Below are 27,714 nucleotides of genomic sequence, written 5' to 3' on the forward strand. Positions count from 1 at the left end.
GCTTCTGAATGAAGGTGGCAGAGCATGGAAGGAAAGGAGCCTCTGGCTGAGGAAAGAGAAAAGTGAACTCTTTACACAGAGAGTATATATTCTGGCTCCGAGCCTGGACTGGCAGGTTTTGTGTGTCAATTTGACACAAGCTAGCGCTGAGGAAATGCATCAGTGAGATCCAGCTGCAGGTATTTTCTCATTGAGTGATCAGCTGGGGAGGGCCCAGACCCTGGGTAAGTGATCCTGGCTTCTATAAGAAGGTGGGTTGAGTGGGCTGGGGGGAAGTGAGCCAGTAAGCCGCACTCATCCATAGCCTCTGCATCAGTTCCTGCCTCCAGGATCCTGCCCTGTTTGAGTTCCTGTCCTGGTTTTCTTCAGCAATGAACAGCAATGCTGAAGTGTAAGCCTAACAAACTTCTTCCTCCCCAACTTTCTTTTGGTCATGATATTTCTTCAAGCCATAGAAACCTTAACTAAGACAGAATCACCATGATTACTGCCTTCCACTTCCTCTGTGTAATCTCAAGCAAACAATTTACTCTGGGCTTCTATCCTTCTCACCCAAATAAAGATTTGTGATGGTTAATCTTCCTTCTCAGTGTGACTGGATTGGGAGTTACCCGGGAGAGATGCCTCTGGGTCTGTCTGGGAATGTGTTACCAGGAAGGAGGAGGGAAGATCTACCCTGAACACGGGAGGCACCGTCTCATGGTTAGAGGCCATAGAAGGAATAATAAAAGTTAAAAAGGAGAAACTGAATGGAGCTCCGGGATTTGGGTCTTTCTGCTCCTGACTGTGGATACGATATGACCAGACTCCTCATGCTCCTGCCTCCCTCGCCAGGATGGACTGTGTCCAGGCACACTGTGAGCAAAATAGACCAATCCTTCCTTCGGTCCCTTCACTTGGGTGTTTTGCCATCACAGGAAGAAAAACAACTGATACATGATTACTATTAAGTGACCCATATCCTCAGGATTAATTCTGCCATGTGTCAAATTCTCAGGACAGGGCCAGATATGCACCAAATCCTGTACCTGGGCTCTCTGGTTCCTGAGGTTCCATTCCCCTCCTACGCTTGTTTGCTCTTCATCCTTAAGAAGAGGACCAAACAAGGGGGCAGGCACTGAGCTCTTCCTGTCACACCCATTGTTCTCACCTGTGGGTATAGGTTTAAGGCACCTTCAGTGTTTCCAAATAAGTGATGGTAAGGGTTTACCATGCTGACAGCAACTGCAGCCCCTACCCCGCACATCTGCATGAATACCAACCAGAGGCGGCTATCATGGCAGTCCTAGGGAAAGATGTAACAGGCACCAAGAAACAACGCTGCAGTCCCAACCCATTTGTGTGTGTGTGTGTGTGTGTGTGTGTGTGTGTGTGTGTGCTTTTCAGTGGCTCCTCTGAGCAGGAATGTCCCTTTTGCAAAATAAAGGGCTGGTAAGACCAGGGTTCTTAGGGACCTTCAGGCCCAGCTCTCTTGGGTTCTTGAATCCAGGTGTGGGGCACATCTTTTATTTCCATGCTGATGTATGGGTGAGTACCTCATCTTGATCTTCCTGGATGTTCTCCCTCACCCACAGTGCCTCTCTTCTGATGCCATATTCTCATGTTTCAGACCGCTTCTGTGGCGCTGTGCAAATGCCACAGACATTGTCTTGTTTTTATGTGATCTGATCTAGTTGGGGACCAAGGTCAGGGTGCTCACAGGACAAGAGTGAAGGTGCGTACTTCATGAGCCCAGCAGTTACCAGACAAGGGACATGAGCAGCCCACAGGGCGACTTAGTCAACTGTCAGCACCACACTCTGGGAGGAAGAACTAGAGGGTGGGAAGGAATCTGGGTTGAAGGAGCACACCCCAAAGATCCAGCCACAAGTGTTGCCAGGTGCTCAAGGTGGGCCTGAGGAAGGAAAACACACACTCTCCTCGAGCCAGAAGTGACTGGGAAAAGCAGGACACAGGCCATGCCCTGTTGCCAGAGGCTATGGCGACCGTCAAAGCCCTGAAGAAGCAAAGCACTGCCTAGAGGTAGGCACCTTCATCCCAGGAACCAGAGGAGTGGGCCTCACTCAGGCATGAAGCCGAGGAGAGGCTGGCCCTTCCTGGAGAGCGGGCGAGAAGGTCTGCCCATCACCTACTTATCATGTGCGTAGTCAGAACTGGATTCCCCTTCCTGCCCTTTCTGCGGGAATACTTCCTTTTGTTTTCCATTTTCACGCGCGTGTCTAGGTGTTTGCATGTGTGTGGGATCACATGTATGTGGGTGTGTGAACATGTTGATGAATGTGCCTGAGGATACTTGGGGTTGATGTTAGGAGCAATCCTATTGCTGGTCAACCTTACAGGTTGAGGCCGGGTCTCTCAATCAAACCTGGTGCAGTTACGGCTAGTTTCACCCTCATCCTGCTCATGGGGTCCCAGCTCCTTTTTCTGAGGCCGCCACACCCACCTGCATTTATATTGTTTCTGGAGATACAACCCTAGTCTTTGGCAGAGGCTTTAATTACTGAGCCATTTCCTGGCCCCTCTCCACTTATTTTATCAGACACAGAATGCTGTTTTGAAATGCGTGAGGCATGAACACGACACTCTCGAGGACCACTTCACCCCTTCACCCCTTCAGTGACTTCTCAGAGAAATACATTCTGTGCAGCTCCCGCTCCCAGGCCCTGGGGAGTCAGCAGTAGATGAAACCATCACGTGCTGCCATCATGTATTTCGGATTAACAGCAAAGGCATCGTCATCCAGATCTGTGTGGCTTTCCTAATCTCAATTATGGTAAGTGGAAGGTACTTGGGGCTACGGCGGCCCATAACAAGGAGATGAGATTTGATGGAGGAGGTGCCTGAGGGATCTCAAAGATGGTATCTTGTCCCCAGACAGGGATACCAGTAATGATGATGATGACACTGATGATGGTGATTATGGCGGCAATTACCAACACTTATTAAGTGCCCATTTGGGGTCATGTATTACTCCAAGCACTTCCTCTTCCTCGGCTTGCTCAATTCTCATAGCATCACTGAAGGAGGCAGTTGGTATTCTCACTTCTTTCTAGATGTAAGCTACGGGAGCCCAGAGACTGAGAAATCAGATGAATGCTACACAGCTGGTAAGTACAAACCAGAAGTCAAACCTAGGTCTGTCCAATAGGAGAGCCACTCTTCCCAACAGCGCTTGCACCACCCCCCTCAACGGAGGCACATGTGACCCCATATGGTGCTGAGGGAAGGGGAGTGGGCGAGCTAGGCCTCGCAGAAGGAGTCTACAGATTTCTCAGTGTGGGTGAGCAAGGGATTAAAGAACAGTTTCTTCTTGGGCTGAGGAAATCAACCCGGGGGTGTGAACTAGCTGCTGTATGAACCGAAACTTCTGACTCTTAAGTGCCTCTGGAGTTAGTGGTGGCCAGAGTGGTAATATAAATGGCTGGCTTCTCTGGACCCCAAGATCCTTTGTAAACCACTGGGAGGCCAGAGGCCACCATTTGTCCCTCAGCTTCTATCAGATTAGTAGGGATTTTTTGGAATGACAGTCATTGAGTTTGCACTCTGGACTTACTACTGCCATTGAACTCAACCTTCTTGACAGGGACTTACCCCTAGACCTGCCTCTCTAACTGTTCTATGCCTGACTATCACAGGCTACTGTAGTGAGAACATGGACTCTGGGTGTCTGTGGGAAAATGCATCTCCTTTGTTTCATAAACGTGGTGGCACTGCAGAAGCCATATTACCTTTATTTTCCCATTCGGAAAGGTGACTATAATGTCGATAGCAAAGGCAATCAGGAGGGTCAGTGTATAACAGCAGAGTTAGTGGAGGGTAGAGAAGTATGTGTCTGGAGTAGATGAGAACGGAGAGACGGGAAGCAGGGAAATGGTTGTCTTAGGCTGGGATTGCAAGAAGATAAAGCCCTACCAGGCCCAGAGGTGAGCCAACCTGGAGTCTGCCTGAGGACCTAGCAACAGGCACTGCCAGAGGTCTTGATCATGCCTAGCAAATGACCGTGTGATGTCAATGGATCGAAATGCAGTCTGGGTGCTTGGAGGAGGGGCGTATATAAGGCTCTCCCCGTTACTGAATAAATGAGTCTGCTGTTTGCATTTTACTTGACTGCCATTGTCTATGCTGTTGATGCTGCACTTTGCCCTCCCTCCCCCGAGGGAGGTGTTAGGACCCAGCAACATGGGGTGTGGAAAGGCAAGATAGGTGTGAGTCAACGGTGATGCGGGGAATGATGACCAAGGATTAGAGAGAAGTTCTCTGGCATGTGATGAAGACACATTAAACTTATTATGGTCAGGAGGAAACACATGCCTGAAACTGTAAATCTGGCCAAGAACCCAAGGCTGGGGAGTGCATAAGCCCCATGGATGAACTTAATACTATTACTTTGCTAGACAATTGACCTCTAAAGATACACCTTTGCCCATTGGCTAGTGCAGCTCACAGACCTCAAAAAGAAAGTGTCTTTTTGCAGTGGACAGAAAATCACAACTGGTCCAAATGTGGAGAATAAGTGTTCTCTGAACAGGAACAGTGGAGTGCTCAGTCCCAAATGGGACACTGATATCATGTCCCCTCCCTGCAAAGATCAGGGGCCATCTTGGAAGTGGAGGTATGAAGACTGTAAGAACCAGAGGTTGGGGAGGACTGTTGTGAAGCAGTCTTCGGGACATGACAGGACCAAGGCGCTCATGCAGCTGTGGTTGCCTGAAGAAGAGCTGCATGAGATTTGAGTCTTCCAATATCCTAGCATGGGCAGGGAAGGGCCTCATGTGTTCTCAGCCCTAACTGAAGAACTATTAATAATTGATGGATTCTGGGGCAAAGACAGTCAGTTTTCTTTAAGTCTGTGTGTGACTCCTGATAGGTCAATCATGCTCAAATGGATGGCCACCTATCCAGGAGAATATATGCCACATAAATTAGACTCTATGGTTTATTAAAAAATTAAACACAGGAGGACATAAAAATGCGAAGGGTGGATATGTGGGAGTGGATGGGAGGAGGTAGGAGGCAGAGTGGGAGAAAATATGATCAGAACACATTGCCTAACTGCATGAAATTCTCAAATAATTAAGAAAAGTGTTATATTTCTAAAAAGCTGGTTGTGGAAATGAACAAATCTGCAAACATATCAAGAATCCATGGATTATTTACTTGAAGTGGGAAAATAGTATGAAGCATGAATTATATCTCAAAAGACTGGGATTGGGAAATGAAGGTGTAGTGATATAGCTCTCCAAGGTCTGCATTGTTCAAGTGAAACTGACAGAGAGTCTAGTGTTGTATTAATATTCATCTACATTATCATGCAGTGTAAATTAAGAATAGATACGTAAGCATGTATGTGCATATATACACACATAAATGATACAGTTTTCACGGTACTAAAAGGCACCCTTACAAGCTTCCAAAGGAGGGAAGCAACCAACAATCCTACCCAGCTATGATACCTATGAATCACTATAAGGACCAGAATGGCATAACCTAAACATGTGCTAGTGGCACACATACTTTGGTGGTAACCAACAGCTCTCTAGTTGAACTTAGTAAGTCCCTCTCAAGACAGGGAGATCATGCCTGGTACTAGAAACCTGGTCAACTACCAAGGGATAGTGTAGTCATGGATCTTGGAGAACCTAAAACCACCACCAACTCCATTCTAAATATTTGTCCTTAAACTCACAGGTAAGTGTAGTCCTCATCCATCATCAAGAAAATTCTCTTTGTAACAGGTGAGGACCATTACAGAAAACCATAACCAATCAAAATGCAGAGTTGCGGAGCCCAGTCCCAGTGGATACATCTCCAATACAACTCATGCACCTAAGGCCCAGTGATCACTGTAGGAGAGGGGATGAGAGAGTTTAATAACCAAAGAACAAGGCATTTGTGGTGGTATCGTGTCTCCTAGGAATATCAGAAGCTACACCCATCAAGTCTCACCAACATGACTGCTCAAACATGAGGTGAACAAGAGCCACAGCAATAGACACACTAACAGGGAAGGGGGAAAGTCCATGAGTCCTCAACTCTCTATAGGCAACTAAGGAATGCTGGGAATAGGAGAAATAGCCGTCCCCAGGGAAGAGCACACCCATTGGTTATCCAACACCAAGTGGTCAGCTCCGGAAACGAACATACAAGTAACATTATACAAACTGAAAAGGGCGTATTTATGAATATATGTTATTAATGAAAGAGAGACTATAAGTTTAAAAGAGAGCAAGGGGTGGTATATGGGAGGATTTAGAGTGAGGAAAGGGGAAGGAGGAAATGATATAATTACATTATAATATCAAAATATAAAAAAAATGTAAAAATCTCCACCTGAGTGGAATACTTAATTGCTCAAGACACGGTATCACCTGGCAATGTGTGGGTTCTTTCCTGATGACACCCTAAGAAGACATAGAACTATTATTTCCAACTGACAAATGGGGAAACTGAGTCTGAGCCTTGCTTGCACAGAAAATTAGCTAAGGAAGAGTGACATTGGGGATGTAAAGCAGGGTTTGGAAACTTCGGACTCCTTCTTCTCCATCAGCCTTTCCCTCCCCCTTTCTCCTTCCCTCCTCCCCCTCGTGGCTCTCCACAGGTGGTGACTGGAGTCTCACAGCATCCTCCAAAGAGTCCAGAGGGAAGACTGCTGGGCGCCGCTCTGAAGCTCAGACCTTTTAACCAAGTGGAAAGAACTGTGGCACGTGCTTATCCTTTCCAAAGGGTTTCTGTCCCTTCATCTATAATTGCCCCCGAGTTGCAGTGCCCCAAAGAAGAGGGCCCGCTCCATGCAGTAGCAGTCTAATTATGTGGCAAAATTTCTAAAAATTATCATTTCATAAATTGTGATATTCCTCCGAAGGGGAAAGAAAGCGCAGCACATCCTCCACCATGTCTCAAACTGAATTAATTAGGAATTTGAAGCCTAATTATCCACTAATCTATTGGAACATGCCAGTCTTTCGAATCTGGCTGCTGTTTGCAATTTGCAGCCTATTAGTGGCAGTTGTTAGGATCTGAGAACTCATTAGGTCAGAAGAAGAAAAGTGTGGATCAGAAGGAGAGGGCAACCTGAGGGGCTGACGCGGGGAGGCTGTGGCTGAGGGGTCACTTGCTGACAGATGAGGGCTGGTGGTCTAACTACCTGGGTCCTTCCTTTAGAGGCCCTGAGGCCACTGGGTCATTTCTGCCTTACGGAAGGCAGTAACTGTGCATGCCTTTGCCCAGGTTCTGTGCTTTCCCCGGCAGCAGGTGTCCAAGAGCAGTGGACGCTGTCACCAGTGCTGGTGCTAGCCTAGGGACACCACCACTTGCTTCTGTGTGACACTGGCTGGGCCATGTTCCCTTGATGGTTCTGTTTCCATACAAGCAACAGAGATGCTGATGGAACTGACTCCCATGGTCCCATCCAGCACCATAGAACTGGGATGTGAGGGATATCAAAGACTTCCTCAGTTCTACTGAACAGATTTCAGTTTTGCAAATAGTCTCTCAGGGGTGAAATCTTTGGCTTCGCCAAAGAGATTCTAAACCACTCATTAAAATGTGAATGTCTTGAAAAGGTGATGGCTATAGCCCTTGAAACATAAGTCTAAACTAAGCTTTCTCAGTAAGCCCTTCTTAGTTCCAACCCTGACCTTGGGGCACTTGGGCAGCCAAAGCAAGGTAAGTTCAGAGGATAGATGGGGGACATCCAGGACAAGCTAAGACTGGTGAGCAAGCAGGGCAGAATTTAAGGGTTAGACAGATGTCTGGACCCAAACTTTAGATACAGATTATGTGTCCTAATTCAACTAATGATCTTCATTCCCAATATAGCATAAAATACCAATCTTTTTCCCCCTTCAAATCACCCAGAGATAACCAGGAAAAGATACCCTGACCAAAACTGAATGTAGCTATATATTTAGCTCAGTAAGCTTAACATTTAAACTTTTCTTATAGATTAAAATATGGCAAATATTGCAACTGAATGAAAACATAAACAGTAAGGAAGCAGGCCGAGGCAATGGAAACACTTTGGGGAAGGCATGACTATGAAGAGAGACGGATGCATGGCACATGTGTTATGGGTTCAGGCTTGATGGTGGCTGCGGCCACTGTGGGAAGGAACTGTGGAGTTCCTGCAAGTGTTAAACACAGGGTTTAGTGCCCGACCCAGCAGTCTCCAGCTGTGGTGTGCTTCACAGGTCAAACACGTATGCAATAGTGTTTTCCATACTATTCCCATGGTGGTCATGACTTAGAAGTCCATCAGCTGTGTAACGGATGAGCAAAACAGGCTGTCTCTCTATAATGGGCTACTGTCTGGCAATACAAAAGGAATGCACTGAGATAGAATATACGTCAGAGATTTCCTGAGGCTGTGGGGGAGACTGGCTGGTGAGTTGTGTAAAGACTACTGATGTGGATGTGTCTGGGGATGATAAAATTTTAAAACAAAGTTCTTATGGTTTCATAACCCTGTAAATACCCACAGGACCATGAAAATGAGCACTGTATGCTAGTGTGTGGTATTATGTGGTCTGTGAATTTGATCTTAAGAAAGTCTCTAAAATATGGGTCTGAGTATAAAAGAATATTACATTTGACTATGGAGGAAGAAAGCTTGAAGAATCAACATTTATGACATAAAAGATAAAAGTGGAAACTGTGACAGGAAGAATAGGCATGACGGAGATGACAATTGCCAGAAAAGACTTATACAGACACATTCTGGTGTCCACGTAAAAGAATGTGCGCACAAAGGCTTTGAGAAACCAAACTGTCTCTGTGGTGTGCAAAATAATAGCACCCAATAAACAGCTGCATTGTGTTAAGACAAGGGCATTTTTTTAAGACACAGGCTTCTCTAGACTGTATATAAAAATGAAAAACAAACCCATTAACTGACATTGCTATAGGTTACACTGTAAGACGGTACCGGGTTAAAGATTTGTCAATTTTAGCATAATTATGATTTAAATGTCTGCGCTTGTGAATAGTAAAACCACCATTGAGTTAGAAATCAGCGGCATCCAGACATTTACTGTCCATTCCAAGATATGGTGATTTTTCCTCATGCCTAGGGCCAGAGCTGATCAGAGAGGGTGTTCGTATGAGGTCTGGAAGTCGGCCCTGCAGCCTCCAGCAGGCTTTCTCCCAAGCATAGCTTAGAAGCTCATGGGCAGTGTGCTGTGGTTTGATGGGGTAGGGGGCTGTGATGGTCAGTTTTAACTGGCTGCCTGGCCAACTGGGAAAACAGTCTCAGAGAGGGAGAGAGAGAGAGAGAAAGAGAGAGAGAGAGAGAGAGAGAGAGAGAGAGAGAGAGAGAGAGAGAGAGAGAGAGAGAAAGACTGTCTACATTGACTTGACCCATGGGCACTGCTGAGGGGGGTTGTCTTGATCAAGTGATTGATGGGCAAAGACCCGGCCCAACCCTCTGTGGGTGGCACTGTTGCCTAATCAGGGGGTGTTGAACTTGATAACAAGTGGAGAAGTTGATGAACCAATAGCAAGCAAGCGAGCCAGCGTGCATGCATCCATTTCTCTCTTTTCTTGACTGAATGGGATGCGACTAGCTGTTTGAGGTTCTTTCCTTGACTTCCCCACAGTGATGCATGAGAACCTAGAACTGTAAGCTAAAATAACTTCCTTCTTTGTCCCTTAAATTACACTTTTTGTTTTTTAAGAGCAGAGGGACAGAGGGAAAGAAGTACATTTGGTGCCTCTGAGACTTGCAACGCCACTGCGAATGGCCCCTTCCTCCCACATGGTTCATACAGGTGGGTGTGAGGCAACCTCAAACCCTAGATGTGGGAAGGACAGGATCAGACCACACATCATAGCTCTACTCACCAGATTGGCAAGGATGTAGTGGTACCCAATACCATTCTTCTCCAGCTTTACAATCTGAAAGACAGAACAAAAGGGCACTCATCAGTCACACCCACATCTGCCTTGTCGGAGCAGTGATGACGGCAGCTGACATCAACTGGCTATTTATGACATGCCCTTCTCTGTCCTAAGTACACAAAACTGTACCGGCCTTACCATGTAACCATGGTGATGCTGTTAGCATCTTTGACAGATGAGAAAGAGCCACAGAGGGCTAACTCAAGTTCCATTATGTTGTGCAGCTATGAAGAGGTGACTATGGGGATCTGCAGTCACCAGGGCCTGGTTTGAAGGGTGGGAGTCAGGGAGGTTTGTTATTACACCCCCTAGGAGGAAGCTGAAGAACTTGCTGCACCCTGTCCACAGAGCTTTCCTTATGCATGGTGGAGGAATCTGATGTTACAGGGAATTGACTGTTATTCATGGCGATGGAGTGGGCAGTCACTTGGCCATGAACTCCGTGCAGACACCATTCTGGTTTCTGTCTCTGAGTTTTGCATTCTCCTCCCTGATGGTTTAGCACCCAGACATCAATAGATCATTCAGCACGCGTTGAGAGGGAAGACTGAATTAACCCGTCTAAGGCCTCATTGGAAAGATGGGACGTGGCCTGAAGTAAGGAAGTGATTTTCCCATGATGCTTGACAGTTTCTGCATGACACCTGGTCATGGTTAAGGGAAACAGCCAGGATTCCAAACACTTCCTGTCTTTTATATTTTGGTTTTATTGCTTGTGTGTGCATTTGCGTGTGTGCATGAGTATGCATGCAAGCCTGTGTGAAAGCACACATATGTGTGCATGCATGTAGAGGCCAGAGGTTGACGGCAGGTATCTAAGTTGGCTGTTTCCATTTTATATATTGAAGCAGAGACTCTCCCTTGAAGCAAGAGCTTGCCGCTCGCCAAGTCAGCTAGTCTAGGTAGATAGTTGACCCTGGGGATCCCCTCTTTCTGCTTCACGGACAGCCATATTAGAGTTGAGCAGTAACCCAGCATTTATGCGGATGCCCCAGATCAAGAGTGTGCTCTTCATGTTTGTACCGTAAGCACGTTAACTCTTGAACCGTCGCCCCAGCCTCCACTCTCCCATTGCAAATTTAGACTGTCTTTAATCATCTTGAAGTCCGACAAAATATGAGTGGAAAGGGCTGCCCCAGGTTTTCTGGGACTGCTTGGCACACCACTTACAAGAAATGGCTGAGCCTGCACACCTTGATTCTGGCCACAACAAGCCTGGTACTAACTTGATCTATTTCTTCCTTTCTTTTTTTAAATTATCGAATTGGGTTTGTGTACCCTGCTTGGTGCCTCTCCCCCTGCGCTGCTACAAAGAGGCATAAAATATATGAGAGGCACCTAGGCTCTTGGCCTAACTGAATAAAGTCTCACGGTTATTAAAACCCACACTCAGACATCTCCTTAATTGGATGTATGCACAAAACGGCTCACTTTTTTTTTGATGTGGGGAATAATTAAATGCAAATGCACACAATGTCTACGCTGGAATAGTGAGATGGAGATTCCAGCTGCTGGAGCTCAGATGGCACCGAGGTGATGACTTTATTAATAATTATTCATTACTTTTCCATTTTCTTGCTACATGGCATGCCGTTTCTTCAGCAAGGAGATACCTTTATCAAAAGCCTATTCGGTTTCCAATAACCACGAAGCAGCAAATAAAAATATTTCAGAGCCCACCACATCCAGGGAGTGGAGCCACAGAGATTTTGCAACACAGAAATGCAGAAGGAAGCAGAGGAAACGCCAACAGAGGATGTCTCCCGACCCACAAAAATGAGCGACTTGTGTATCTCAGGCTGCTGGTGACGTCCACATTGGTTCATCCAATGACTGACTTATCTCTCTGACTCATTTTATTTCAAAAATATGTATCAAGCCTTGACTTCATGAAGCTGATACACAGTAGACAGGGAATGAAATGAGATATTTGGTGTGGAAGGAGTCCCAGAGCAAGCAAGATACAGATAAATGCACACCCAGTCACTGACTGAAAAGGGTTTTGTGAAGGCAGGGTCCTTCCCCTCACCGACATCACACACTTTATGTTTATCCCCGATGCACGTTCTTTGGACTTTCTTTATCCCAGACTATATAGGGATGGCCCCTGTAGGTCTCTAACTCTCTGCATGTGTCGTGGGGGACTTCTCATTTCAGTGCTTCTGTTCAGCCGCCTTTGAATAGTTCAACACACATCTACTGAACACAGACTTCGTGCCAAGCACTAGATAATGTGATTGGGGTATAGCTCAAATAGCAAGGCAAGGTTCCTGTGACCTCGCTGCGCTGCGACGTAGTTTCAGGAGGAAGCCAGATGGTAAATATATAAATAGATGAACGAAGAAGACGTCAGCAGGTCATAAACACCACAGAGATAATAAAGCAGGGCACTGTGATGGATGGCCCTGGGAGGTGCTGGTAGACTCTCGCCTCAAGTTGCTTCTGTCCTTAATGGCTATAGTATATCATTTAGTGTCTTATATACTGGCAAAGAAAATTATCCAAATAACCCTCTTTGCTATGTATGTACATATTTCAGTCTTATTTATTTTTATGTAAAGTTTTTTATATAAATATATATTTGTATGAAATTTTATACATTTACCTTATTTTATACCATGTAGGTCTATATGTATATTATGTATATATGTGCAAGACATTGTGCAGGGGCTGTGAAGGCTGGAAGAGGGCATAAGATACTCTGGAACTACACAGAGTTACAGGCCACATGGGTGCTGGAAACCAAACCCAAGACTTCCATAAGAGCAGCAAGTGCTCTTAACCACTGAACTATCTCTCCAGTCCCTGAAGTTAAACATTTCTATGTTTTAAAATCGGTATTCTGCCTATGAGAGCAACGTGCAGTACTTGACTTTCTGAGTCTGTCTTATCTCATGTAATGATACCCTTTAGTTCCGCCCATTTTCCTGTAAATGAATGAATGCCAGTCTTATTCCTGGCTGAGGGAAACTCCTTGGTGAATATGGCATATTTTCTTCACTCATTTGTTTGTTGTGGGTACCTTGGCTATTGTGAATAGGGCTGGAATAACAGTGTCTATATCCCTGTGACATATTAAGATACCTTGGTGTATTATTAGGTTTTCTATTGCTGCAACAGAACATCATGACACAAAAAGCAAATTGGGGAGGAAAGGTTTATTTGGCTTATAGTGCCATAGCATCGTTCATGAGGACTGGAATTCAAGCAGGGAAAGATCCTGGATGCAGGAGCTGATTGATGCAGAGGCCATGGAGGAGTGCCGCTTACTGACTTGCTCTATGTGGCTTGCTCAGCCTGCTTTCTTATAGAGCCTGAACCAGTGATGACATCACCCACAATGTGCTGGGACTTTCCTTGCCAATCACTAATTAAAAAAATGCCCTTCAGGCTTGCCTACAGCCCAATCTAATGGCATTTTCTTAATTGAGGTTCCCTTCTCCCATATGATCTTACTTTGTGTCAGTTTGACATAAAGCTAGCCAGCACAGTGTGGCTGGAATGTATTTGGTGTATGGTATATTGGTAGCTACATTTTTAGGTTTTGAGGAACAGCCCAACTGGCTATTTGAAATTTCCACAAGTAGTGTGTGCCTTGCTTTTACTAGTATTTTTTTTTTTCTGAATCTTCACTAGCAGTTGTTATATTTTCTTCCCTCCCTCTCTTCCTTCTTTCTCCAAGACAGGGTTTCCTAGTGTAGCTCTGGCTGGCCTGAGACTCACTACCTGTACCAGACTTGTCTCAAACTTACAGACCATTGCCTGCCTCTACCTCCTGAATGCTGGAACTTAAAGTTACGAACCATGGCACCTAGTACTGTTTTCTTGACCTTAGCTATTTTATTTTTTAAAGAAAAAGAATTTTTAAATTTAAAATAATTTTTATTTTTTTAAAAAAGAATATTTTAGCTGTAGATTTATTTATTTTTATGTATCTGTGCATATGTGAGTGCATGTGGTGGTCAGAGGCCAACTTGCAGGAATCAGTCGTCCCTTTCCATCACGTAGGTTCCAAGACTCAAGTTCGGGCTTGCGGGCTTCACTCCATGGATCTGTGCCTACTGAGCCGCCATCTCTGTGCCTGCCTAGCAGCCATCTCACCAGCACAAGCTTAGCCATTCTGACCGGAGTGAGCAGAAACTCAGTGTGAGTTTGATTTGTACTTCCCTCATGGCTAAGAGCGGGGAACAGATTTTCCCCCATGTCTTGATTATTCATACTTCTTTTGAGAACAGGCTGCTGAGTTCATCTGCCCATTTGTTTTGATTGGATGATTTGCTTTTGTTTTTCTTTTGTGTTCCTTATGAGTTCTAGATTTTAATCTCCTTGCAGATGAATACGGAACAGTTTCATTCCCTTGTTCTGTGGGCTCTTTCTCCACTCTACAGATCGTCTCTTTTGAAGTCCAGGATATTTTTAATTGTATGTAATCCCATTTGTCACGTCCTGACCTACTGGGGTTCTTCACAGCGTCCTCGGGCAATGTCTAACAGACATTTTCCCCTAGCAGATTCAAAGTTTGGGGTCTTAAATGAAAGTCTTTGATCTATTTTGATTTTATTTTTTTACTAGTGAAAAGGACAGAGAAGGATCTACATTCATTTTCTACTTGAAGGAATCTGGTTTTCTCAGCACTACCGGCCAACGAGGTTGCCCTTGCTCTACTGTGTGCTTCTGGCAGTATGCTTTAGGTGATGTGGGTCTATCTTTAGACCCTCTACTTCACTGCATTGGTTGTCATGTTGTTTTTGTGCCAGTACCATGCAGGTTTTGTCACTATGGCCCTATGATAGAATTTGAGATCAGGCCATGATACCTCCAGCAATGCTCTTTATCTTCAGGATTACTTTAGCTCTTTGGGGTCTTTTGTGAGTTCCAGAGTTATATTTTCTATTGACATGAAGAGTGACCATTGGGATTTTTATGGAGACTGCAGAGAGCTTTAGCAATATGCCCATTCCCACATAATTCTGCTGACCCACGTGCAAGGGGAGAGCTGCCCTCCCCCATCTCTGCTGTCTAATTCTCTTATTCATTAGTGTTTTGAGGTTTAATTACAGAGGCCTTTCAACTCCTTCTTAGGTTCATTCCAAGGCTGTTTTGGTTTGAAACATCCCCCATAGGCCCATGTGTGTGAAAATTTTGACGCCAAGTAATGACACTATTTGCTGGAGGATGTGAAACCTTCAGTAGGTATAGCCTTGCTGGAAGGAATATATCATGGGGAGCAGGCTTTGAAGTGGTAGAACCTCATCCTACTTGCTGCTACTGTGACCAGCCAGCTCCCTGTTCCTGCTGTCATGCCTCCCCTGGTTTCCTCACCAAAATGGAGTCTATTCTTCCGGAACTGTAATCCAAAATAACTCTTTCTTCCCTGAGTTCCTTTTTGTCAGACTATTTTACTATAGCAACATGAAGAAGGAAAATACATAGGTATTTTTAAAGTTAGTATGAATAGCACTTAAAAAATTATTTCTCAGCAAGTACATTATTAGTGTATAGAAAAGCTACTGGTTTGGTATGTTTTCATATCTTTTGCACTTTGCTGAAAATTCTTATCAGATCAAAGAGCCTCCTAATAGAATCTTTAGTATTTTAACTATAGAACCATGTTGTCTGCAAATAGAGGAAATTGGACTTCTTTGTTTCCAGTTTGGATTTTTTCTATTTTTCTCTTGCTCTATAGCTCGAAGACTCCAAACACTAAATTCAATATGAATGAAGAAAGTGGACACTTTCTCCCGCTTAGTATAATATTGGTTGTAGGTTTCTCAAAAAGTCTTTATTCTCAACAGAAGAACTTCAAATGGCCAAAAGACACTTAAGGTCATGCTCAACTTCCTTAGCGATCAGGGAAATGCAAATCAAGACAACTTTAAGATACCATCTTACACCTGTCAGAATGGCAAAAATAAAAGACACCAATGATAGCCTTTGCTGGAGAGGTTGTGGAGAAAGGGGTATACTCATCCATTGCTGGTGGGAATGCAAACTTGTGCAACCACTCTGGAAAGCAGTGTTTCAGTTTCTCAGGAAATTCGGGATCAACCTACCCCTGGACCCAGCAATACCACTCTTGGGAATATACCCAAGAGAGGCCCTATCATACAACAAAAGTATATGCTCAACTATGTTCATAGCAGCATTGTTTGTAATAGCCAGAACCTGGAAACAATCTAGATGCCCTTCAATGGAAGAAAGGATGAAGAAAGTATGGAATATATACATATTAGAGTATTACTCAGCAGTAAAAAACAAGGACTTCTTGAATTTTGCGTACAAATGGATGGAAATAGAAAACACTATCCTGAGTGAGGTAAGCCAGACCCAAAAAGAGGAACATGGGATGTACTCACACATATTTGGTTTCTAGCCATAAATAAAGGACATTGAGCTTATAATTCGTGATCCTAGAGAAGCTAAATAAGAAGGTGAATCCAAAGACAAACATATAGGCATCCTCCTGAATATTAACCTTCATCAGGTGATGATAGGAGACAGAGACAGAGACCCACATTGGAGCACCGGACAGAAATCTCAAGGTCCAAATCAGGAGCAGAAGGAGAGGGAGCACGAGCAAGGAACTCAGGACCGTGAGGGGTACACCCACACACTGAGACAATGGGGATGTTCTATTGGGAATTCACCATGGCCAACTGGCCTGGGTCTGAAAAAGCATGGGATAAATCCGGACTTGCTGAACATAGCGGACAATGAGGACTTCTGAGAACTCAAGAACAATGGCAATGGGTTTTTGATCCTACTGCACGTACTGGCTTTGGGGAAGCCTAGGCAGTTTGGATGCTCACCTTACTAGACCTGGATGGAGGTGGGTGATCCTTGGACTTCCCACAGGTCAGGGAACCCTGATTGCTCTTCGAGCTGATGAGAGAGAGGGACTTGATAGGGGGAGGGGGAGGAAAATGGGAGGCGGTGGCGGGGAGGAGGCAGAAATCCTTAATAAATAAATAAATTTAAAAAAGTCTTTATTATGTTGAGGTATATTATTTCTATTCATAATTTCTATTCTATTTCTTTTTTTAAAAAATATTTATTTATTTATTATGTATACAACAGTCTGTCTGCAGGCCAGAAGAGGGCACTAGACCCCATTACAGATGGTTGTGAGCCACCATGTGGTTGCCGGGAATTGAACTCAGGACCTTTGGAAGAGCAGGCAATGCTCTTAACCACTGAGCCATCTCTCCAGCCCCCTCTATTCTTTTTCTATTCCTAATTTCTATTCTATTTCTATTCCTAATTTCATCAGGGATTTTATCATGAATGCATGCCAGATTTTATCAATGGCTTTTCTGAACCTATTGACATGATCATGTAATTTCTGTGCTTTATTTTTTTTGTTTGTTTTTATTTTCTGAGACAGGGTTTCTTTTTAGCTTTGGAACCTATCCTGGAACTAGCTCTTTTAGACCACGCTGGCCTTGAACTCACAGAGATCTGTCTGCATCTGCCTCCCGAGTGATGGGATTAAAGGTGTGCACCATCACTGCTCAGCCTGTTCCATGCTATATTGATTGATTTGTGTTTGTTGAATCATACTTGTATTCCTGGAAATTAACTAACTTGATTATAGTACCTGATCTTTTAAATGTGGTTTTAAATTTGTTTTATAAGCATTTAAAAAAACACTTAATTTTTTTCATTCCTGAGAATTTGATATGTGTAAACAATGAAATATTACATGATTATTATATCTACCCTCTACCCTCTGTTTGCCCTTTTCAACTCCTGCTATATCTCTACCAACATGATCCTCTCATAACTTCATGTCTTTTTGAATTATTTTTGTAACCCATGAAGTCCAGTTAGTGCTGTATACCTGTGCACGGTGTGGGGCCTCCACTGGAGCATGGGGAGTCTATCAATGTCCATGTCCTCAGAGATGAGTGCATCTCCCTTTCCTGTTGACTATCAGCCTCAGATAGCTCCTCAGGCCTGGAGCCTAAAGGTCATCTATCCACTTATGCTAGGCTTTTAGCTCGATCCTGTGCAGGTAGCCATAAAGTTTTTGCTTTTTGTCAAGGATATTAGTCTCTGTCTCTCTCTCTCTGCTTCCCTCCCTCTCTCCCCGTCCTTCCTGTCTCTACCTCTGTCTCTCTCCCTCCTGAACCCCTCCTCTACACGTCCTTATCTGGCTATGGTGTTTTATAGAATGCCTTTGGTAACACTCCTTCCCTTTCTAGCCTATGAAATAGTCAGGAGCTTTTCTTTAAAGATCTGCTAGAACTTGGCAGTGATTTCTTCCAGTCTTGGACTTTTCTTTGTTGGGTGACTCATTACCGCTGTTCTATTTTCGTCACTTAATACAGACTTAAGGAAGTTGTTTTTACTGTATTGATTTAATTTGGGAAGGTCATATGCTTCTAGGAATTCCATTTTTTCCAGATTTTCTACGTGTTCAGAACGTAAACCCTCTGGATTTCATTGGTATCCATTGTAATGACCCCTTTTCATCTCTAGTGCTACCCATTTCTTTTGGTTAGTTTATGGAAGGGCTTGTTCATTTTCTTTTCTTTTCAAATAGCCAAACTTTTGTTTCTTTTCTTTTTATATTGTTATTTTAATCTTCATTTAATCAGTTTGTGATCTGATCTTTATTATTACTTTCTGCCTACTTATTTTAAGGATCTCTATTTTTGTTTTTCTAAACCTTTGAAGTATACCAAGATACGAATTTGCAATTTGATTTTTAGCATAGACACAAAATAACTGTATATCTGTAACCAAAAAAGTTCTGATAAGTTTTGCTTTATTTTCACTTGATTCTAGGATTTCTAAACATTTGAAAATATTTCCTCTGGAGTTCCTTAACAAACAACTGGTCATTCAAGATTGTATTCTACAATCCATGGGTTCTTACATAGTTTATGTCATTTCTTTTTCTCTTCATTTAATTTTATTCCATTATTATATGAATACATATATACAATCAATTATTTTGATTATATTTATTAAAACTTACTTTTTTGCCTAAAATGTCATAGATTTTGGCAAATGTTGCATGGGCTGTTGAGGAAAAGGTATTTTGCAGCTGTTGGATGGAGTGTTCTACAGATGTCTTTCTTTGATCTTCAGCACAACTTGGATTTTCTTTAACTAAATTATCTACTTGATGTAGGATTCCCCTCTGTATGCTGTGAATATTTTATTACCATTGGTTAATATAGAAACTGTTTCAGCCAATGGCTTAGCAGAGTAAATCCAGGTGGAAAATCTGAACACACACACACACACACACACACACACACACACACACACACACACACATATATATATATATATATATATATATATAGAGAGAGAGAGAGAGAGAGAGAGAGTGGGCAGAATCAAGGAGATGCCATGTAGCTGCTGAAGGAGAAAGTTTCCGGCAGGAACCTTACTGGTAGGCCACAGCCTCGTGGTGATACACAGAATTATAGAAATGGGTTAATTTAAGATGTAAGAACTAACTAGGAATACGCCTAAGCCATTGACCAATCAGTGTTATAGTTTCTGTGCGATTATTCAGGTCTGGGCGACCAGGAAACAAACGAGACGTCTCCTTTTACATTTACTTGTTTATGAGTTGGAGCTGGAGCCACTCAGCTTTATTCTATCTGACTCTATCCGTCCATTTCTGACCACTAGTGTTTCTCTACAAATCGGTGCGCAATAACATTTGGGGCTTATGTTCTTGATGGATGGTTCCATTTAGTAATACGTAGCAGTAACCTTCATTTCCTCTGTCAAATTTTAGCTCCGCATTATGGTATGTAAGTACGGTCCTCTGCTTGGTTAGGGTTTCCATTTTCTTGGTATACAGACTTCCCATCACTTCCAGTCTGTGTCTTTTGCTAGTATGTTTCTTATAAACAACACATCATTGGTTACTTCTCTTAATTTGGATCAGCCAGTCTTCATTCAGCTGGAGGGTTATAGTTATTTACATTTAAGGTTATTATGGAGAGGGTGGCTGATTCCTGTATTTTTTGATTGATTTCATATTCCATTAAATCATTGCTTGCTCTTTTCTCTGTTCCCTACTCATATAGAAGTTTGGTAGTTTATCTGGTCCTCTCATGAAATGTGTTCCCCCCTATGCTCTTGTGCTCGATGATGTCACTCTTCCTCTGCTTCCTTTCCGTACACTAAGTCTATGGGTCAGACTGATTCTCCAATGATGATGATGTTCCATTTCATACACCCTAAAGTGGCTGGTTTCTAGCCCAGGGATGTCTTCCCAAGAGTGCTGAAAAGAAGATGCAAATGCATCCATGAGATCCACACAGCAGATCAGTCTCCCTTACTTCAAAGCCAGCTCAGCATTAACCACGCCGCTGAGGGGATGAAGCTGGAAAGGTTAATTACACCTCTGAACTTCACAGTCCTCAGTGAGCATTCCAGCAGAGAGATGGATCTAGATAGAGGCTGTGCCTCAAGCTCAGAGCTGCCATCTCTGCCATTATCCTCGGGAATGAATTTATCTTTCTGGCCACCAAGGGCATGGTTACCCACACACCAACCCCTTTCCTGCCTGAGCCAAGCTACGTGAAACTCCTGGATTGTTGGCACCAGGCCTTCCTCTCACTCACAATTATCTTCCATACTTCGGATGTGGTTGATTGTTGCTGGACTCCCTGACTTGTAATTGTTCTTTGTAGTCAGGGTTGAAGGATAGCTCAGTCCTAAATGATAAATTTCCACTTTAGATGGCACCTGTCACAGTCCATGTGACATGAGGAGTAGCAAGCTGGAACCCCTTCCCTGATGGCCACTGGCATAGAGCAGTAGGCTATACCACAACCCCAAACCAACCGGAGGCTTCAGAAAACTATGGTTTTGTCCTAGGGGTAGAAATACACACATGCATTTGTGGTACGGACAGAGACTGACTTTTGGTGTCATTCCTCAGCAGCCTTCCAGGTTAGTTTTGGGATTCTGGGACCTAGGGTACTCCCCAGTTGAGCTAGGCTCACTGGCCAGTGAGCCCAAGGGGTCAACCAGCCATCTCCAGCTCCTCAGTGCTGGAATTACAAATCTTTCCCACCCCACTCAGCTCTGTAAGTGTGTGCTAGAGTTGAATTCAGGTCCTCACGCTTGTGCAGCAAGCACTTTACTAGTTGAGATGCATCCCTTACTTCAGAAAGTTGTATTAAAAAAATAAATGCATGAGTGTTTTGCCTGCGTGTATGACTATATACCACTCATGTGCCTGGTACCTCTGGAGGCCAGAAAGAGAGCTGGATCTCCTGGGACTGAAGTACAAATGGTTATTACCACCATGTGGTTGCTGGGAACCAAGCCCAGATCCTCTGCAGAAACAACCAGAACAGGATCTCTGAGCTATCACTCCAGTCACGAGGCAAGTTATGCTTTTAAGACATTGGACCATGTTCTCAAATCCAGCTTGGTTTGACTTCCTGATTTCCTTCTATGTTACCTTTGAGATGTTTGTTAACAAAACAAAGCAACTCTTCTTCGTCTGTAACAGGGAAATAGATAGGAGCTATTTGATCTACAGCGTGTAAGGATGAACGTTATCTACAAAGAGTCACTGCAGTGCCTTCTCTCCTCGGCTGTGAGCACCCAGAAAACAGCAGCATGACACAATCCAGGACAAGCCACCCATGCTAGTAAGGACACCTTGAAGCCATTCATTCTATCCGTTTTCCATCTCAGCTCATCCCTGTCCCCCACCCCAGGTTTGTAGCAGATAAATTTGTTTATGGTCCAAAAGGGAAATGACTCATGAAGCTGGTACAGCTGGCACTATGAATAGCAGCAATAGGCAGCATTTTCACACACCACGTCCTAGGAACAGACTCCTTTCTAAGGATGTTCCACGTCCTGGTCCTTCTAGTCCTCGTAAAAGCCGTCAAGAGGAAGTTATTGTTATTTTTGCTGTGCAGAGTGAGGATGTGAGGTGGAAATAGATTATCAGCACAGTCCAAGGTCATGAAGCTAGCCAACACTCAACCTGGAAGCCGACCCCCCAGCTGGTTTGCTTCCAGAATCTCTGCCTTTACTTATTGCCCTTTACTGCCCTCACCGTCACCCCAGATGCTAGCACTCAGTACCCGACTACAGCCCAGAGGACTTCTATCACCATAGAAACAATTTTATTCTCGTTTCTCTTCAAGAGCAAACCCCAAAGCCACACTTGACACTGAAGAACACACATAGTTGACGCTGGAAAGAGCCCATGGCTTCCAAGGTCTTCCCTGTCCTGTGGTGGAGGCTTCACAGCCATCGCTGATCTGGAGTTGAGGCTCCTCACGAGGGGGTCCAGGGTCTTGAGGGCCACTAACCAGCCTTGTCATATTGCCAAGTAGCTTAAAAGCCCATCTTTCATTATATGGTACTGTTCAAACATGACTGCATGCCTCCTCCTTGCTAGTTCATCTGAATACACAAATGCAGCTCAAAAAGACAGTGATCTATATAGTGGCGCTCCCGGCTCGGCTGCCAAACTTTCTCTGATTCTGACACCATAGCAAATACAGTTTAGAGCCTGCTAGCCGAAGCTGTTGAAGTTACAGAACCTGTTCACAGGATATGCCACCCTTCCTGTTCTCGGAGGCAGGAGCTGCTCAAGGAAGGAGTGAAAAGGGAGGTGGCCCCTAAAACAGGTCATTGGGCCAATGTCATGTGATACCCAATACTGGTTCTGTGAGTGACACAGCCCAGCATGAACACAGGACTTGGTCTGCAGCCTGGACTCTGTAAGCTCTAAGAGACAATGTAATTTAATTTTAACAATAAAGAGGAGCCTAAGAAGTAAGTTTCTGGTTAGCCAGTGTGAGGACAGCTTGGAGTGTCTTATCAATGCTCCCATGGCTTTGTTCATCAAGTGTCAGATTAAAATTTTAGGACTCATAGAATGTAAAATGGAAGGCGTCAAGTTTCACCTCGTTGAGAGTCCTCCTTAGACCCCCTCTCCCTAACACCCACATCAGAAGCACACGCATCTTTTCCCTAATTATCCTCAGCGCCTGCTCTGTGCCCCTTGTTGCCTTTAATACCTGGCCCAGGATGGCGTTGAGGCGTTCGGATTCACAGTCCACTACCACCAGCCTCTCCTTTTTCTTCTCCAGGTCCTGAAAGAGCATCCGGTAGCCTTCTTCAGTGGTTGTCAGAATGTTGACAGCCGTCACCTGCCAGTTTTTCTCTGCAGCTGTATCCAAGACTCTCTGCAGGACTGACAGGCCTGTAGCGGAGGGGCGGACAGAGACATGGCAGCGTCAGCATTCACAGGTGACATCCTCTGCTGCCTGCTCTTGATGCAGCCCACCCCTCCTTCCACCAGGCGCATTTAGCTACCTGTCTGCATCCACCTTCTACGCCCACTTTCTCTTTGCAGTCTCTGCTGTTTGCATCCACTTCCCTCAGTGGTCCCTGCTGTCCCCCACCCTTCCTGTAACAAGCTCAGTTCCTGCTCTCCGTGGGTCCGAATGCCGCACAGGCAAGCATCCTGTCCTTTTTGCTATTCTGTTTACAGGGCAGGTCAGACAATAAAAAGATTTTTTTGATTAAAAACCCCACAAAATGTTCAGATCCAAAATATATGCTAAATGACTTCGACCAGCTTGCTTGCCTGTCTGAACTTTGATTTCTTTAAAGGTAAAGAGGTAGCATAAATAGTGCCTGCCTCCCGGTGCTCTGAGGAAGATGAGACAGGCGTGTTGGGTGCGGGCTGCTCTGATACCTTAAGGGTTTCCTAAATGATATCTGTTATTATCTGGGGACAGAGATACTTTGAATGAGAAAATCGCAGAGAGGCTCATGTGTATGAACATTTACTTGGTCCCCAGTTAGTGCTGCCCTTTGAGGAGGTTATGGAATCTTAGGAAGGTGGAGCCTTAGTAGAGGAAGTATGAACCTGGGAATGGGCGGTCAGGTTTTACAGCTTTGCCCTATTTCTGGTTCTCTTTCTCTGCTTATCGTGTGCAGATGCAATGGGATTAAGTCCTGCTCCCTGCTCCAGTGGCCATGCCTTCCCCAGCATGCTAAACTGACTATTTGTCCCTCTGGGACTCTGAACCAAAATATGTTCTTCCTTCCTTAAGATGCTTTTCTCAGGATATTTCATCATGGCAGTAGAAGAGTAACCAATACTGGGAAATTTAGTAATTTTTTATAGAACAGGCCAACCTAGTATCTAAAGATAGCTAATAACTGAGACAAATCTGTGGAATTTGGTTATGGCTCCAATAGCTAATACTTCATCACACAGTAGGTGTTTGGTAAATGCGTTCTCTTTTCCCCACGCCTTTGATTAAGGTTGACTATGCAGAGGGGCCTGTTTCTCAGCACCACTGCTTTCTGCTCCCAGACTCTGTGGTGCACTTGTTTGCTTTTGTGCAGCGAAGGACCATAAACTTGGTGTCGTGTCTCAGTGACAATGTACAGCTTACATTTCAGGGAGCCGGGGCGGTATTGTTGGCAGAGCTCGTCACTCTGTCAGTGCTCGGGGAGAGAGTCCGTTCTCTCGTCTCCCTAGCTCACGTTTGTCTGCTCTCTCTGCTCATATACTTTAGCGCATGGCCCTTTTCATCTTCAAAGCCAGCAAACAATGGCCCAGTCTTCCTCATTCAATCTGACACCAAGTTTTCTGGCTCCCACTGTCACTATCCAAGGTCAGCTAATGAGCAGCCCTGCTGAATCTGTAACCTTAGCTCCCCTTTGGCCACAGCATTCACAGGCTTTCCAGATCCAGGGACAAGGAATGGGACAGGGGGTGGTGGAAGTAGGTCGGTATTGTGCTTGTCATAGACGGCTATTTTCCTGTCACATTAATCTTTTGTATGCGTTCCAAGTCTAACTCCTAGTGACACTGTTAATCCTTTCTATGGTGACCAAAATGGCATTAGGCCCCAGGAAGCATCTCCAAATTGATTCTGATCTGATTTTCCACTTTGTATCATTTTCAGAGTAAGTTGTGTTGTGTGAGTGAGCTTCACGTTTGCTGAGCCCTCACTGAGTGTTTGGCACTGTTTTCCTGGCTTTCCTCTTTCAGTTAACGAGGTTCTAGGGGGGTCAGTCTTACTCTGATCCCTGTTTTGAAGATGTGGACACCACATTTCATCATTCCATGATTACACAACCAGAAAATGGCACAACTCAGTGTCTGGGTTTTGAGATGGACACAGCCTTTTGCATAGTGTGGGTTCTTTTGTAAACCCAAGAAATTCCTTTTAGGGGCTACATTATGGTTTTCTGGAGTTGCCACTTCTGATTTAAGCCTTTATTATGTCACAAGGTTGTCCTAAAAGGGACCATTGGCAGATGATCCAAACAGTGGATGATGTCAGAGAAGGGAAATCATCAAAATAGGGAGAGACAAGAAGAGATCAAAGAAAACAGAAAGAAATGGATGCTTTTGTTCTTCCCTTCTGCACCTACCTTTCTGAACAGCACCTTCTCCTCTGCCTATAAAGCCATTTTAATCAGCCACCCTCCTATCCAAAGTCTCTAAGTTTCTCGGAGGGAAACTCTGCCAGGAAAGTGCTACCCTGCCTCTAGGTTTCAAGTTCCAGGCCATTTATCTTTTTACACTAGCAATGACAGTGTTCTTACAGGATGAGACCACGCATAAGAGGGAGGCAGGGAAGGGCAAGCACACACCGTAGGGGTCAGGAGAAGAGTTCCTAGTTAGAGGATGAGGGAGCAGAGAAAATAGGATGTAATGCAAAAGACGCCAAGTACCATATAGGTAGATAGGGTAGACAAATGCACCCCAGCATAAAGAAGCTACACAGAGTAAAATGTATGGGAACTGATTGGGAAATGTGATGGCAGAATTCAAAGAGAGCAGGATTAAAAAAGCTCTAGGGGATGATGATGGTGATGGCAGCAATGATGGCTGAGAGTGGTTATGATGATGTTTGGAGTTTGGGTGTTGCTATCACATGATGATGGTGGTGATGGTGATGGCAGCAATGATGACGATGATGATGGTGATGGTAATGATGTGATGACAGTGACACTGATCAAGATGATGGTGGTGGGATGGTGGGATTGGTCAAAGTGATGATGATGCTCATGATCGTGGCGGCGTGGTGATGATGATGTGATTACAGTGATGCTGATCAAGATGATGGTGGTGATGATGATTGTGGGATTGGGCAAAGTGATGATGATGATGATTCATGTTCATGGCAGTAGTGGTGATGATGTTGGGATGATAGTGATGATGATGGTGAGAGGGGTGACAGTGTGGTGGTGATGGTGCTGCTGCTGTTGATTGATGGTGCTGCTGCTGTTGATGGTGAAGATGATATTGTTGACAGGGGATAACATATTGAGGGTAGTATTTGCTACATTATAGGCAATGAACAAACATTTTTCAGTCATTAGCTCATTGAATCTTCATAATACATTCTTGAGTAGTAACAATTCATTTTCATTCTGGACACGAAGGAATGAAGGCATGGAGAATTTGACCCACTATGCAAGTGGTGACTCTGATGCATCAAGAACTTGCCCAGAGTCACAGGGCTGGTGAGGAGAGAGTCTAGGATTCAGATCTCAGTCTGTTTTATGCTCTGTTCACCACACTGTGAGCTGTGATCCACTTTGCTGAAGACCCTGGCTTTCAGAGATATGAGAGCTTGTGAATGGTAGAATGGCTTGATGGGTCAGATATCTCTCTCAGAGGATATATTTTTATGCTCTGAGTTAAATATTGGCCATCAAGAAATCATTGCACACAAATTAAGCACCTGGCTTGCTTCCCCATGTGCTCTAAGGAGACAGAGGGGCATCACCCTTCCTGCTGGTGATTTTTCTCCATCCCTCAACAATGTCCTTTCCTTAACCCTTGGCTTACCCCGGTCAGCATCATAAATGTAGACAAAGGTCTGCCACTTGTAATGGTCGATGATGCTGATGAGAGCTTCCTGGAGTTCTGGGCGCAGCTGGAGGACGAACTGATTGGATGTGTCAACGGGAAAGCTTGGAGTAATGAAGCACACGTGGAGGGCCCCACAGAAGGAGGTCAGCATGTTGACAGTCCTTCGTTCGTAAAACCCGAAGATGGCATAGACTCCTTTGGAGAACTGGGAACAGACTGGAAAAGAAGATAAGAAAGGTTAGTAGGGGCTGGGAAGCCTCTCACTGGATAAGAGCACTTGCTGCACAGCATGAAGACCTGAGTTCAGATCCCAGCACTGGTGGAAACAGCCAGGTATAATTTTAAATACCTGTAACCCCAGGTGGGGAGACATGAAAATCCATGGGTCTCACTGGCTACCAGTCAAGCCAAAACTAGTAATCTCTAGGTTCACTGAGAGGCCTTTGTAGGAAGGGAATAAAGGCAGAGAGCAGCAGAGGGTGACACCCAATAGCCCCCCTTCTGAACGTGTGCACATGGGTTCACACACTTGCATACATACATGTATATACATGAGTACCACCCCCCAATTAATGAATAGAAGGTGCTGTAGACCAATGGTCAGATGGCTCGAATAATCCATTTAGCCCACCATCCCTTGCCATCTACTGTCTAGCTGTCCACCCTACCAATCAGCCATCCACCCGTGCCTTCAAAAGCCAATCTGGTCACCAGTCCATTGATCCTCCCGTCTTTCCATTCTATGCACACTTTCATTTGTGCAAACCCTCCTCCATCTGCCCACAGCCAATGTTTATCAGATGTCTGTTATAGATCAGTGGTATCGTGATTATTGATTATAGTAACCACACAGAAACCGCATCTCCATAACCAGCTCTTTTTGTCACCACAAGAACTGTGTTAAGAAAAGAATGACAGGGTCACTTTTCAGAGGGCAGATTGAAACTGATGGTTGAAAGCGATTT

At 44.5% G+C, this 27,714-nt stretch overlaps 1 protein-coding gene across 2 annotated transcripts in view; it reads right to left on the reverse strand.

Moving 5' to 3' along the window:
• Gria1 (glutamate ionotropic receptor AMPA type subunit 1) overlaps positions 1 to 27,714 on the reverse strand; it is a 320,473-nt gene that overhangs the window by 114,476 nt on the left and 178,283 nt on the right. For both annotated transcript variants that reach the window (XM_075992548.1, XM_075992549.1), the window contains exons 3-5: positions 26,726 to 26,965; positions 22,920 to 23,104; positions 9,838 to 9,891 (exon numbers count right to left, since the gene is read on the reverse strand). In XM_075992548.1, coding sequence (XP_075848663.1) covers positions 9,838 to 9,891; positions 22,920 to 23,104; positions 26,726 to 26,965 — 479 coding nt within the window. The remainder of the gene's footprint in view (positions 1 to 9,837; positions 9,892 to 22,919; positions 23,105 to 26,725; positions 26,966 to 27,714) is intronic.

The sequence above is a fragment of the Microtus pennsylvanicus genome, chromosome 11, assembly GCF_037038515.1.
Source record: "Microtus pennsylvanicus isolate mMicPen1 chromosome 11, mMicPen1.hap1, whole genome shotgun sequence".
In the NCBI taxonomy this organism is placed as follows: Eukaryota; Metazoa; Chordata; class Mammalia; order Rodentia; family Cricetidae; genus Microtus; species Microtus pennsylvanicus.